The sequence below is a fragment of the Halyomorpha halys genome, unplaced genomic scaffold, assembly GCF_000696795.3.
Source record: "Halyomorpha halys isolate HHAL.00 unplaced genomic scaffold, Hhal_1.1 Scaffold247.1, whole genome shotgun sequence".
Lineage (NCBI taxonomy): Eukaryota > Metazoa > Arthropoda > Insecta > Hemiptera > Pentatomidae > Halyomorpha > Halyomorpha halys.
Window position 1 is genome coordinate 1068718 of NW_027111361.1, and position 13067 is coordinate 1081784.

The 13067-nt window shown below is 32.4% G+C and overlaps 1 protein-coding gene across 2 annotated transcripts in view; it reads right to left on the reverse strand.

The window, feature by feature from the left end:
• Nucleotides 1–6648: 6648 nt before the first annotated feature.
• Stoml2 (stomatin like 2) overlaps nt 6649–13067 on the reverse strand; it is a 28263-nt gene continuing 21844 nt past the window's right edge. For both annotated transcript variants that reach the window (XM_014419667.3, XM_067049358.1), the window contains exons 8-9: nt 9328–9456; nt 6649–6801 (exon numbers count right to left, since the gene is read on the reverse strand). In XM_014419667.3, the coding sequence (XP_014275153.1) occupies nt 6667–6801; nt 9328–9456 (264 nt within the window). In that variant the 3' untranslated portion in view covers nt 6649–6666. The remainder of the gene's footprint in view (nt 6802–9327; nt 9457–13067) is intronic.

A 13067-nucleotide genomic window follows, 5' to 3' on the forward strand; every position in this document is an offset into this window, starting at 1 on the left:
GGATAAAAGTTTTGATTTTTGAAAAAATATATCTCAGGAACCATAAGACATACATATGTCTGTCAGTCCTCAAAATAAAGGTAATTTAACTAACTATACAGAAGTTTAAAATATTTATCTTCGTAGAAGTTTCATTTTTAAAGTTATTTGACAAAATAAATTCACAAAATTTCTAGTTGTTAGGATAAAAGTTTTGATTTTTGAAAAAATATATGTCAGGAATCATAAGATATACATATGTCTGCCAGCGCTCAAAATAAAAGTAATTTAACTAACTATAAAGTAGTTTATGACACGTATCTTCATAAGGGTAGTAGTTTTTATTATATTCGCATATGAATATAACTTTTGCACATGAAATTTTGCCCGAACTACAAAAAATCAATTTATTTGAGCAAATATCATTAATACAACTACGAAGATAAACGTCATTATCTACTTTATAGTTAGAGATGATGATTGACTTCTGTACATCGAATTTTGTTTTTAGATATGGAGTTTTCAAAATATATTCACAAACTTATGATATTTCAGTGCATTTTATTATGAAATGTTGCTTTTTAAAAGTCTATATCTCGGGAACTATTTAACGTTATTAGAGCTCATATTTTAGCAAATTTTCTCTACTTTAAATGTCCTCTTAGGTTTTCTGATGTTTGTAGTTTTCAAGTTATAGAGCTCCGAATGAAAAATCAACTTTTTTTAACGTTTGAAACAGCCACCATTTCTTATTCCCCCTACGTATACTTGGCAGACTCATCAACGTTGACTAGTAATCAAACGTAGTTTTCATTAAAGTAATAAAAAATTGGGGTTTAATAACTGACTCATTTTCTCCTCTTGGGCTCTTGTACTAGGTAGGTACAATTTGGTACGGAGTGCCTTAGGCTATGTAAATATTGTACATAACTGTGTTTGATGTCTTAAATGAATCAGTAGTTAGTGAATTTATAAATAAAAATCATTATCTCAGGAACCATGAGACGTATAGATATCCATTAGCACTCAAATTAAAGCTAGCTTAACGTGCTATAAAATAGTCTATGACGTTTATCTTTGTTCAAGTAGTAGTTTTCATGATATTTGCCAAAATAAATTCACAAAATGTTGATTTCTAGTTGTTCGGACAAAATTTCTGATTTATGAAAAACTATAATTCAGGAACCATTGAACGCACAGATGTCTCTTAGCAATCAAATTAAGAATGGTTTAATGTACTATAAGGTAGTTTATAACTCTTATCTTCGTAGGAGTATTAATTCTCAGTACTATGATATTTGCATAAGAATATGAATTTTCATATGAAATTTTGCCTGAACAACTAGAAAACAATTTATTTTATCAAATATCATGAAAACTATTACGACTCCTACAAAGACTAACGTTAAAGACTACTTTATAGCACATTAAAACAACTTTAATTTGAGTGGTAATAGACATCTATACATCACATGGTTCCTGAGATATAGATTTCCCACAATAAATTCACTAACTACTAATTTTATTGAATATCTGCATAAGAATATGAATTTTCATGTGAAATTTTGACTGAACTACTAGAAAACAATTTATTTTATCAAATATCATGAAAACTATTACGACTCCTACAAAGACTAACGTTAAAGACTACTTTATAGCACATTAAAACAACTTTAATTTGTGTGATAATAGACATCTGTACGTATTATGGGTTTCTGAGAAATAGATTTCCCACAACAAATTTACTAACTACTGATTGTTCAGTACATTATTTATAAAATATTGCTTTTAAAAAACTAATTAACGTAAATAGCTCTATTAGGGCTCATATTATAGCAAATTTACTCTACTTTAAATGATTTTCCATTAGGTTTTCTAGTTTCAAAAATGGGGAGCTCAGAATGAAAACTATTTTTTTCTTTAACGTTTTGAAATAGCTGATTTTTTTTTTTCTCTTAGGTTCTTAAACTATCAGTGGTCATCGTACATGGACAAAAATAATAAATCGAAGTATTTTATAAAAGGTTATCCACTACCTATATTTTAAATTAATTCTTAGAATATTGATTCCTTGTCACCTTGTCTACTTCTGTTTGTGAGTTAATACAATGGCCAAACTTCTGAAATTCTTTGCTTCTGAGGAAAATCGCTTCATCTTACAATTTGGTATTCCAAGTGGTGTCCCCAAGATGCCAGTCTACAGGAAGAAGGTAACTTTACAGAAATTTCTAGCTAGTTTTTAGTTCTGGATTACAAAATGGAATTGTACGTACGATTTTCTAAAGGAAACACCAACTGGGATTCAAAAATAATAAAATGTTGGTTTTTACTGGGGAAAAGAAAAAGGTGTACCGCTATAAGGGCGCCGCGAAATATTCAATTGTTCAAAAATAAATTACAGCTATGGAAAATAAAAATTAATGAAGAGTGTATCAGTGTTTGTTTTCCCTTTTTGCACCAGTTAACCTCCAATTAAATTCATTTGTCTTGCAATATAAAATACATTTTGGTTAATCACCTATCAGAGCTTATAAAAAAGTTCGAAAAATACTTTAAAGCAGATAATGATAAATTCATAAGAATTTAAGACCAATTTAGAGCCAAGGCTACGTCAGAATTCACTTCTTCAGAAGAAGAATCTCTTATTGACTTGCCTTGCGATAATGCTTTAAAGTATAATAAAAAGTAAATATAACTTGAAAATTAACGTTAAACAAGAAATGAGAAGTTGTGTAGTGAACATCAAGTCCATCCATCCCATTAATAATTTTAATAATATTAATCATTAACAGACGTTCAATAAATTGTTTGTGAAATTAAAACTTAAAATTCGTGTTTAATTTATTTTTTATCTAACCTAACCAAATGGTGGTTGTCCAGTCTCAATATGGATATAACCGAAACAGTTGAAATTAGATACTTTGTATTATTCCAAGGAAATAAGTATCTGTTTTTTATTTTTCCCATTTAAATGGGTAATCGCTTTTAAAAATGAAAGTTTTCCAAATTTTCAAGAAAGTAAAAAATCTGATTTATTAAGTGCGCCACGGAAAAAATTCAATTATTTAAGGAGCCGCAAACCGAAAAAGATTGGGAACTTCTGATCTAGACAATATTTTTAAAATTAAATTTCCCATGTAAATCCTTTGTTGAAAATATCTCTTCCTATAAGCTGCTTGAGAAAAAAAAAACTCCAAATGGTTTAAAAAAACTAATTCCATAAGTTTTGAACATGATTTGGTTTACTATGCTGTAACGTAGAATTACCTAGCTTGAACAGTTCACTTCTCATAAACATTTGACGTTTTGATCCTTGGGAGGTTTGAATTATTTGTTGGGCTAATCTTTATAACTTGGATGAAACCCTCTTTAGTACTTCTCACCCCATGTTGCCTGTTCATCTATACCCGGTATACCCGGGTTTTCCTAATTCCTAGAAAAATTTCCAGATTTTGAGTTAAAAATATTTATTAGGTTGTTTTTAATTACTAAGGATATTTCTTAGTCACATTACTAATATATAGTCGCTTAAGCTGCAATACCTCGTAGTCCGAAAAAGTCAACAATTAGATTTTAATATTTAAAAAATCAATACATCCTTTTAGATCTTGTTTCAACCATCGTTTTGAAGAATACCTGTATTTTATTTTTAACTCAAGAATTCTTTCGAGATTTAATTGACTAAAGTTTATAAATGAGTTTTTTTATTCAGTATATTACCTTCAGAGTTAATTAATTGTTATGTACAATTGCAACTAATACGCAAGATTTTTCACCGACTGCTGAGCTTTCCAATTTTTATATGTATATTCAGGCATAGTCAAAATTTTTATTAGTGAACGAAAAATTTGATGATTGAAAAAAACTTTCATATAAACTTTTTCTCTTATGTCTTGAACAGGTGAATGAATTTTCGCAAATCAAACTATTTCCCGTCTATTTAGAGGTAAACAGAAATAGAGAGTGAACACTTTCCAACATTTCCGTCGCTTCTCCTAGTATATCTCGTGAATAGATTTTTGTAGTTTTAATAATTTCATTACTTTATAATTGTATCCGAAATCCCTTTTTTTTAATTAATTGGGATTGGCCAAAATAACTGTTATATATTTTGATTTGGCCGAAACTTAAATTCTCAAATTCAATCCCAATTTAACGATTTTATTTTGGAAGTGGGTATTAAAACATTATTGAGGTGCTTTATTATTAGCCGTTTAGCATTTCAAATCCAATGAATATTTTCTTTTCTATTTTTAGTCCGAAATAATCAGATCTAGGAGACAGTATTTGCTTACACAGGTTCCAAAACCTGAAATTGATTCCGATCGGATTTCAGATCGGGAAGACAATTGAAATTATTATAAGATATAACATATATTGTTTATATACAAGCATCATTTAAAAACATAAATATTAAAATATTATATAATATTGAGATATAATTTAATATTATATTCTAAATATATTATGTTTTTTGGGTTTGTAGTAAAAAATTACTAATTATTTAAAAACAAAAAAAGGTACTCAGTGATTTTAAAAAGAAACGTTAATAAGACAGATGAGATATTTGAAATTCTGTTTTAAATACTTTTATGATAATAAAGAAAAATTTCAACGTTTGTGAGCTTATATCGTTTCAGCATCTGGAAGGACTAGGAATACAGGTCTCAAAAAATTATTTCTACTTTTGCCAGGAAAGGGATTAAGAAGTCAAAATATCCATATCCATTTACTCAAAACACTGTGTTGGCTCGAACCCAATCAACAGTTGACTTTTATTTGCCAGAAGCACTTAGATGAAATTATGAAAACAAAAAACGTAATACTCTTCATATATGGATATTAAACTTTCTAGTATGGCTAACTTCATGAAAATATTTCGTAGCTAGTGTACTGACTGGCGAGAAGAAACATTAAACTCAGAAGGTTTTTGTTAACCATTGCAAACTAAGTTCTTCTTTCTAAAAACTGTTGAGTTGAGTAGAAAAAAAGATTGGTCACTGAGTTTCCCATTTCACAATACTTTTTCAATTCTACTAAGTTCTATGGTAAATGGGAAGGACTGGATTGCTCTAACATTTAAATGATTTTAGCCTATTTTGATATTAATTCGCTGGAAAAGTCCCAATATAGGGAAGTGAACTATGTGTACACATAAATTAATAAGAAATATGTTCCGAAATTGAAATACAACAAGTATTAAATTCAAAAGCCAAATATGTAACAGTTTATAACTTTTAATTTTTTATACAAATAATGGAACAAAAGTCATTTCAATATATCAGGGATACACTGAAGGCAAATTTATCTGCAGAGAGGTTAGTGAAAAAGTTCAAACCACAGAAGTTATAATAAACATAAAATGAGGAATAAGGCTGAGGTTGCATATGATCTAGCTTATAGGGGGTTCAACTTCCTTATGTACTCCTAATTAAGACAGTTAAGAATAGAAGAGGTTAGATTATGACAACAGGGGTATTATTAAACATCATCTTCTCTTATAAAGGATCTATGAAAAAAATTATGTATCATCAAACATCCATTAGTCTATTCAGTCTAATCTTGAACTCTTGAGAGGGTCTTGTCTTATGGTTCTTTTCGCCAACCCCAGATGGTATCTAAGAGGTTGCTACATCACACAAACCAAGGTAGGGATGTTTGAATTCAAATCATGGGACAGCTGAAAAAATAATATTAACTGACCCATGTGACTAAGGTAACTGTCATCTTAATAAGTCAGTAATCAGAGAAATACCATCAGTGAGACAAGAAGGGATTGTTATAAATAATTTTTGTTATATCTATTGTTTAGAAATTCCAAAATAAAAAGTTTCTTTAATATTTTTATTATAATTTTAAGCTCATATTTAAAGTTTTACTAACTTTTTGCCTGTTTTCCTTAATATATTGTCAATTACAATACATCTAGAACTTGCCATTAACATTTTTTTTTAAATAAGGAACATAACTTAAATACTTAATAGAACAGTATATGGGCTGCATGCATGCATAATGGAACATCTTGAATAAGAACCAACTTTACCACTAACTAGGTGTTCCAATTCATGCAGTTTTGAGTGCTTTTATTCACTGAGAATTGTTCAGTTTGGTCTAGCGCAACCACTGTGGGCATGTCTTTAGAAAAGCAAGGGCTTGTTCCCTAAGTCTTAAATGCATTTCAACATAAATCATTAGTAAAACATTTAAAAAGGCTTAATATCAATATTGAATTTCACTAGCAATAAATAATAGCTTAAAAAACCACAAATAAGACCCATAGCACGGAAAATCAAATCTTGACTCATACACCATACATATCTCACCCAGCATCCTTTTTCATACCCATGAAGAATTTATGCCAAAACAGATTATGAGGATTTTTTTTAATTTGACAGTACACATGGGTAAATTTATCATTTAATTATTATTTTCAAAACATGTCAATTAACAAACTCAAAAATCTTTTTCTTTTTTTTTTTTTTTATTAACGTTTCCAATTTAGTTATATAAAACAAAAATTTCAGGTAGGAACCTTATTGCAAAATACTGTTATTCAAATTTATATATAATGCTTCATATAATACATATTTAATGCTGTATTACTGAATATGAATCAAAAATATAAGATTGAATCCAGATGTAATAAATAACTTCAATAAAACAATGAACAACAATTCATTAAAAAATTTATTTGACATCATTTTCATCATCACTGAAGTATTCTCGATTAATTTTCTTTGGTTTCACACTATCTAAAATATTATCAGAAAGACAATCCGTTTGAAGCTGATTTTGTGAAACATTATTGTAAATCGCCAATGCCTAAAACAAATGAAACAAAATTAGCCTAATAGGTTACAAATTAATGATAAAGATTTTTTGTTGTTTGGTTTAACATTTTTAATATACCAACTGAGGAAGGAAAAATTCATTATCTTAGGTTTCCAGCCTGGGTGTTAAGATCAAAATTAATTTCATGGAAAAAGCCTCCCAACCTGTCCCAGGCCTAATTCAAACCAACACAGCTATTCATTCAAGAATGTGGAAGTGCAGTGTAACACACTCAGTGATCACAGTCAAATAATTAGGTTAATTAATACATGGTGTCTTAGACAGCATTTCAGAAAGAATAAGTAGGAAAGGGCACAGCACAGGATGACATCTCTAGCCATGCAGAGCTGCTAGACTGCGAAGACATTGAGGTAGTCTTAAAGAAGCTTAAAAATCATAAAGCCTCAGAACTAGATGATATTCAAGCAGAATTGCTTCACTATGGTGAAACTGAACTAAATAAAGAGCTCCATAACCTTATCCTGAAGATATGGCAGAAAGAAAGGATGCCCGAGGAGTGAACAAGAGGAATTTTTTACCCACTTCACAAGAAATGAGATCAGTTGGAATGTGACAACTACTGTGGTATAGTTCTTTTGCATGGTTATAGAAAACTATCTAATATTCTCTTCAAGAAACTAGTTCTTCATGCAGAGAGTGATTGGCAAATATCAAGTGGTCTTGAGGCGAGGAAGATCCATATTGGATCAGCTATTCACACTGAGGTTGATGTTCGAAAAATGTGAAGAACATAAAATTATTACCCATCACCTCTTTGTTTATTTTAAAGCAACATATGATAGTGACACTCGACCAAAGCTTTACTGGGCCCTCTTGCAGATGAACATCTCAATGAAATTGATTCCTCTTGTAAGGATGACAATGTCGGACTCTAGGTGTACTGTTGGAACTGACCTATCTGAGCAAGAGGATGCAATTTCTTGCCTCCTTTTTAACATTGCAAGAGAGAAAGCAGTACAAATGTCCAGAATTCAGCTTTGTGTGACCCTGTTCAATGGCACAATTCAGCTCTAAAGATATGCCAATAATTTTAATATTCCAGCCACATCGGAGTATGCATTAAGAGAGTTGCTCCTAGCCCTAGAAGATGCAGCAATGAAACTTGGGACTAATAATTAATGAGGTTAAGAAAAAGTACATGAGAGGAGGGACCAGGGATTGATTCTTTTGAGGTAGGACCCTACAGCTTTCAAAAGGTAAACAGCTTTATTTATTTGGGATCAGAGGTCAATTCTGGAAATAATAGATCCCGGAAGATAGCGATGCCTAGCCAATGTTACATTAGGTTTGCAAGGCAATTCAGAAGCAAATTCCTTTATAACAAGACCAAGATTACCCTTCACAAACAAGGCCCTGGTCCACTCAGCTATTACTTATGGGTCAGATCTCTGGACATATAAAAAAAGTAATGAGAATAGACATCTCACTTTCAAAAGAAAAAACCTAAGAAGGGAGAACATGGAACTTGTGGGACTCTACAGGAGTACTCTCCTCAACAGGTTCGTCAGACTGGGGGGACTTCAGTAGACAGAGCATATCATGCGAATGTATAATGCTTAGTCACCCATGAAAATGCTAGTTCAAAAACTTCATGGGAAAAGATGGGTCTTTCAGTTAAACATTATACAGGAGGACTCAGTGCCGGCAGATGCACAGCTCCTGCTCGGAGTTTGGGACTGGAGAGCTGTGGCAATTGATCGCAATAACTGATAAAGACTTTTGGAGGAGGCCATCTCAGTAATGGGACATAGCACCACCCGATGTATGTATGTATGTATGTAATATCTACCAATTTAGTTAGGAAATTAAAAACAAAAAAATGTGAAAAACCAAAAAATCCTTCACAATATTTAAAAATATTATTTAATAGAGCAATCAATACTAAGACAAGTTACTAATTTTATCTATTGAAATATCATTTACTTTGCCTGATGCCAAAACTAGGAATTGTCACTTTCTTTGCACACAAAGGGGCGTGATAGCATGATTTAGGTAGCTAAACAACTTTGAAATGTTTAATAATGGATTATAAAAAAAGATATAAATTAAAATTATAAAAAATTACAGTTGAATTGAGATATAGATATAGATATAGAGAGATATTGAGTGAAATACAATTCAAACAAGGATACTATTAAGAAATTAATTTAAAACAATTTATTTTATTAAAATATTTTTGCAAGGAGGGAGGGAGAAGGTATCCATTAGATAAGTTTGTGCCGACACAAATATTAATTTTTAAGATATTTCCACATTGAGTTTTTTCATATTTATTCACTGTATGTCTCCTTCTCTGTCCACACTCTGATATTATCCTTACAACAAGGGAAAGGCCACAGTGTGGATAGCAGAAGAGGTATGCAACAAAGGCAGAGTGAGGATGTTGCTTTACTGTAGGCTTAAAAGGAAACAAATTTATTAAAGCAAATTTAAATAATATATAGACAATTGTAGAACTTGACACAAGGAAAACTATTAGCATAATATTAAATTTACCTGACCAATCAAAGAAGGTACATTGTTGACTTCATTAGACAAGATCATAGTGTTGTTAGTTTTGGCTAACTTGCCAAAAGAATCAATATATTGTTCAGCTAAATGTAACGATGCTGCATTCCTACCATTCTGTAATTTAAAAAAGTCTATAAATACAAATGTTCTTTCAGAAATAATAAAAGAAATTTAACTTAAAAATTTAAGTTGAATTTGATTTTACAAAAAAAAAAAAAATAAATACAGGATAATAGATAATCAACAAATCAGTCGGTAATCGGCAGTTGATGATTCAATCTAAACATGAGTGACACCTTAAAACGCTACAAAGTTATTTTACAACCAATACTAAGCCTATTAAGATGTTAAAATGTTAAAATTTTGCTAACTCCCCTAGGTTTAAAATTCTTCAAGAGAGAGATGTGTTAAAGAAAATCCTCAACTAAAACGACTAATAGGCAACCAGCTTAGAGAAGATAACTGTAAGGGAAAATGGCTGAACTTATAATACAGATTAGAATAATAACTAATTATGTCTATGATCAAACTAAGGCCTCAAAATAACAAAAGGGAATATAAACAAACTTATGTACTTGGAACAGTAATATTTAAAATAACTCACTGCCTTTCTAACTTTATGCTAACAATCATAAACAAAATTAGCAGTTTATGAAAAGAGAAGAAGCAGATACACAATGGTAGCTCTAAACAGATAGGATAATACAGAAGAGACCGAAATGGTACTTGAGTTTGGAAAATCTTTTGGATGCAATTTCTTTTTTTATTATCAATTATAATGTATGTAAAAACACAGGGTGTTGAGCCACCATCAAAGACTCACATTTTGAGCCACAACATTTTGAAACCATCACCTCTGTTATCCTTGGTTTAATCTTAATGTTCTTTTTCCTTTCAAATAGAAGAAAATTTAACACCAAAATATATTCTAACACATTCATATGAAAGTTATAGTACAAACTATTTCTATATATTAACCCTCTGAGTACCATTAGGTCCTTTTAAGATCATCTTTTAAGACCAAACATTTCAGGTGTTAGGAATAATATTTGAAGAAATATTTTTTTATTAATAAACATGTATTTGTGATATTTTAACAAAAAATAAATAAATAATGCAAAAACAAATGTTAAACTGAATAAAAATCAAGAGTTGGTGATACCAGGTGTAGGTAATATAAATAAAATTCTAGATTAAAAACAGATATAACCATCTTTATCAACAAAATAATAGTAAGGCCATTACTGATGAACGGGTGTAAAGTCTGGAGAGCAGCATCCAGTACGAAGAAAAACTGCAATCATATCGAAATAAGGTCCTGAGGATCGCAGTAGATTTCCTCTGTTTTATAAGAAACAGCCAACTACAACCAGAACTACAAATGGAATTGATGGAAGATTTCACCAAAAAAAGATTCACTAAAGGGTATAATTGTTCGATTGGAGCGGCACTGGGAGAAAAGCTCAGCCCGGAAGACCTAGACGCAATGGAAAGAAAAAGGCCTAGAGAAGAGGACCCTCCCCCCCCCCCTGCGATAGTGGTGCGCCAGACTGTCCGCAACAAGGTGATTCGGTTACGAAAGGTAAAAGAGATTTCACCACCAGGCATCTCCGCTGGGACAGCGACCAACGGATCTATATAGGCAAAACCCCCACAAATAGACACCTGTACTGACTGGTGAAGGCAGCTGGCAGATTGGAAGCGAGATACCGCCATGAAGATGGCCAACCTGTCATCATCAATACAGTTGAAGATCTGGAAGCCTTTCACTGAAGCAACCACCCTGTTACATAAAATTTAAAATTCTATTAATTTGTAATTTATTATTTTTATTACTTAGTCTATTTTTACATTTACATTATAACTTCTCATTTTATTTTTTATTTTTCAACTTAAGAAAAACATTCTCTTTAGAGAAACTATCAATTTATTAGTGCATATGATTTTTTTTTTCCTGTAGTAAGTTTAATATAGTTTTTCTGACATATTTTCCAAACACATTTTTACATCTATATCTATTATTTTCATCTTATTTTTTATTTACTTTTCTAAATAGCATTATTTCTATTTTTATTTTCAAACCAAGTAAATTATCATTGTGTTCAAGTATTTATTTTATTTATTATTTCTATATTTTTCTCGATTTAATGTAAAATTGTATTTAATTTGTTATTTTTTTTACTCAGCTTTATACGAGTTTATTGCCTATCTCATTGTGTTCAAATAGGAAAATAGTAAATGCACCCTCTCCCTTGATATTAACCCAAATATCCTTATCCTTTTCAACACATTCTCAATTTTCCTTCCTTACTCCAATAATAAATTTAAACTATTCCTTACTCTTTCCTTTAGTCCAACATGACTAGTATCAGAACATCCTGCCCTGTTAACTCCCAATCCCTTCTGGCACATTATGACGAATTTCTGGATGACGTGGCTTAAACCCAATATCCCAACTTCCTCCATCTCCATTCCCAACTATACGCTCCTTTGTCATGACCGAATGGACCGTACTGGTGGTGGAGTTGCTCTATACGTTCATGACACCCTGAGGGCCAAAATCCTTTTAAAGTCTCCTTCCTTTGACACCCCCCATTTCGAATATATTTTTGTGCAACTGCAGTCGATCAAACACCAACCTTCTCACAGATTCTTCCGATTGATCATACCTTATGGACCTAATTTTATCCCTAGACCTTTAAATTGTTCCCTACCAATCCACACATCATACCCAGTCTACTGATACCTGGCTTTATGTATTTATTATTGATTCCCCACAGAACCTTATATGCTCCTCCCAAATTCCTTCAAATGTCTTTTCTTTCCTCCCATGACCTCATCAAAATTTCTGACAATGTTCTTACTCCTTCGCTTATACCAAAGAAAATTAGTTGGTGAAACCTTGATTCTTTAACCATAGAAAACATAGGTCCCTACCTTAATGAACTTTCTCTCTCCTCAGAACCTATCTATGCACTTTAATCCATTGACCCGAAGGTAGCCTAAAAGTTCTGGGCACCCGAAGGGTCGTTCTCCCTTGGCTGTGACCGGGGTGAAAGCTCTCGAATCAATTCGGGAGGGGGACGAAGGGGAGGCAATGTATTCCACACCCCTCTCTCGATGCGAGGAGAGCAAGGTGCCCATCTCAAGAGTGGGCCTTCTCCAAGTCCGTGCTAAAAGGCACCAGTCCGACACCCGCCGGCAGGACAAGAAGAGGGTCAAATCTATTGGGGAGTCCAACAGGAGGACCAGGTCCAACTGGACCTTCTACTCTGCGGAAAGAGCAGGAAGGAAAACCCAAGACTTATAAAGAAGCAGCGCAGAGGTTCTTTAAGAAGTCTCTCCAGGTAGTTATTATGGAAAGCAAAAAGGGTGCCTACATTACACAGGAGGAAGCTCTACTTATTCGAAGGCTTCTCATCTCTGAGATCGAGATGAGGATGAATGAGCCAAGGAGGAGACCACTGGCGTTCGACAACTCCGGACTCCAGGCGGATCCAGGATGGTTTCTCCTCACATGTTCTAATGAGGAGACGAGAGACTGGCTTCTCGAAGGATACCTCCCACAGACCGTAGGTTTGGGGTGAGGCGGTCCGCTGAGGCTCCATGGCCTACTAAAATTGTTATTGGGTTGGGAGCCGAGGTGACTGAACCCAGAAGATTGGTCCAGCTTCTCGAGTACCAGAACGAGGACCTGGTAAGTCATGATAAGTGGCAGTTTATGG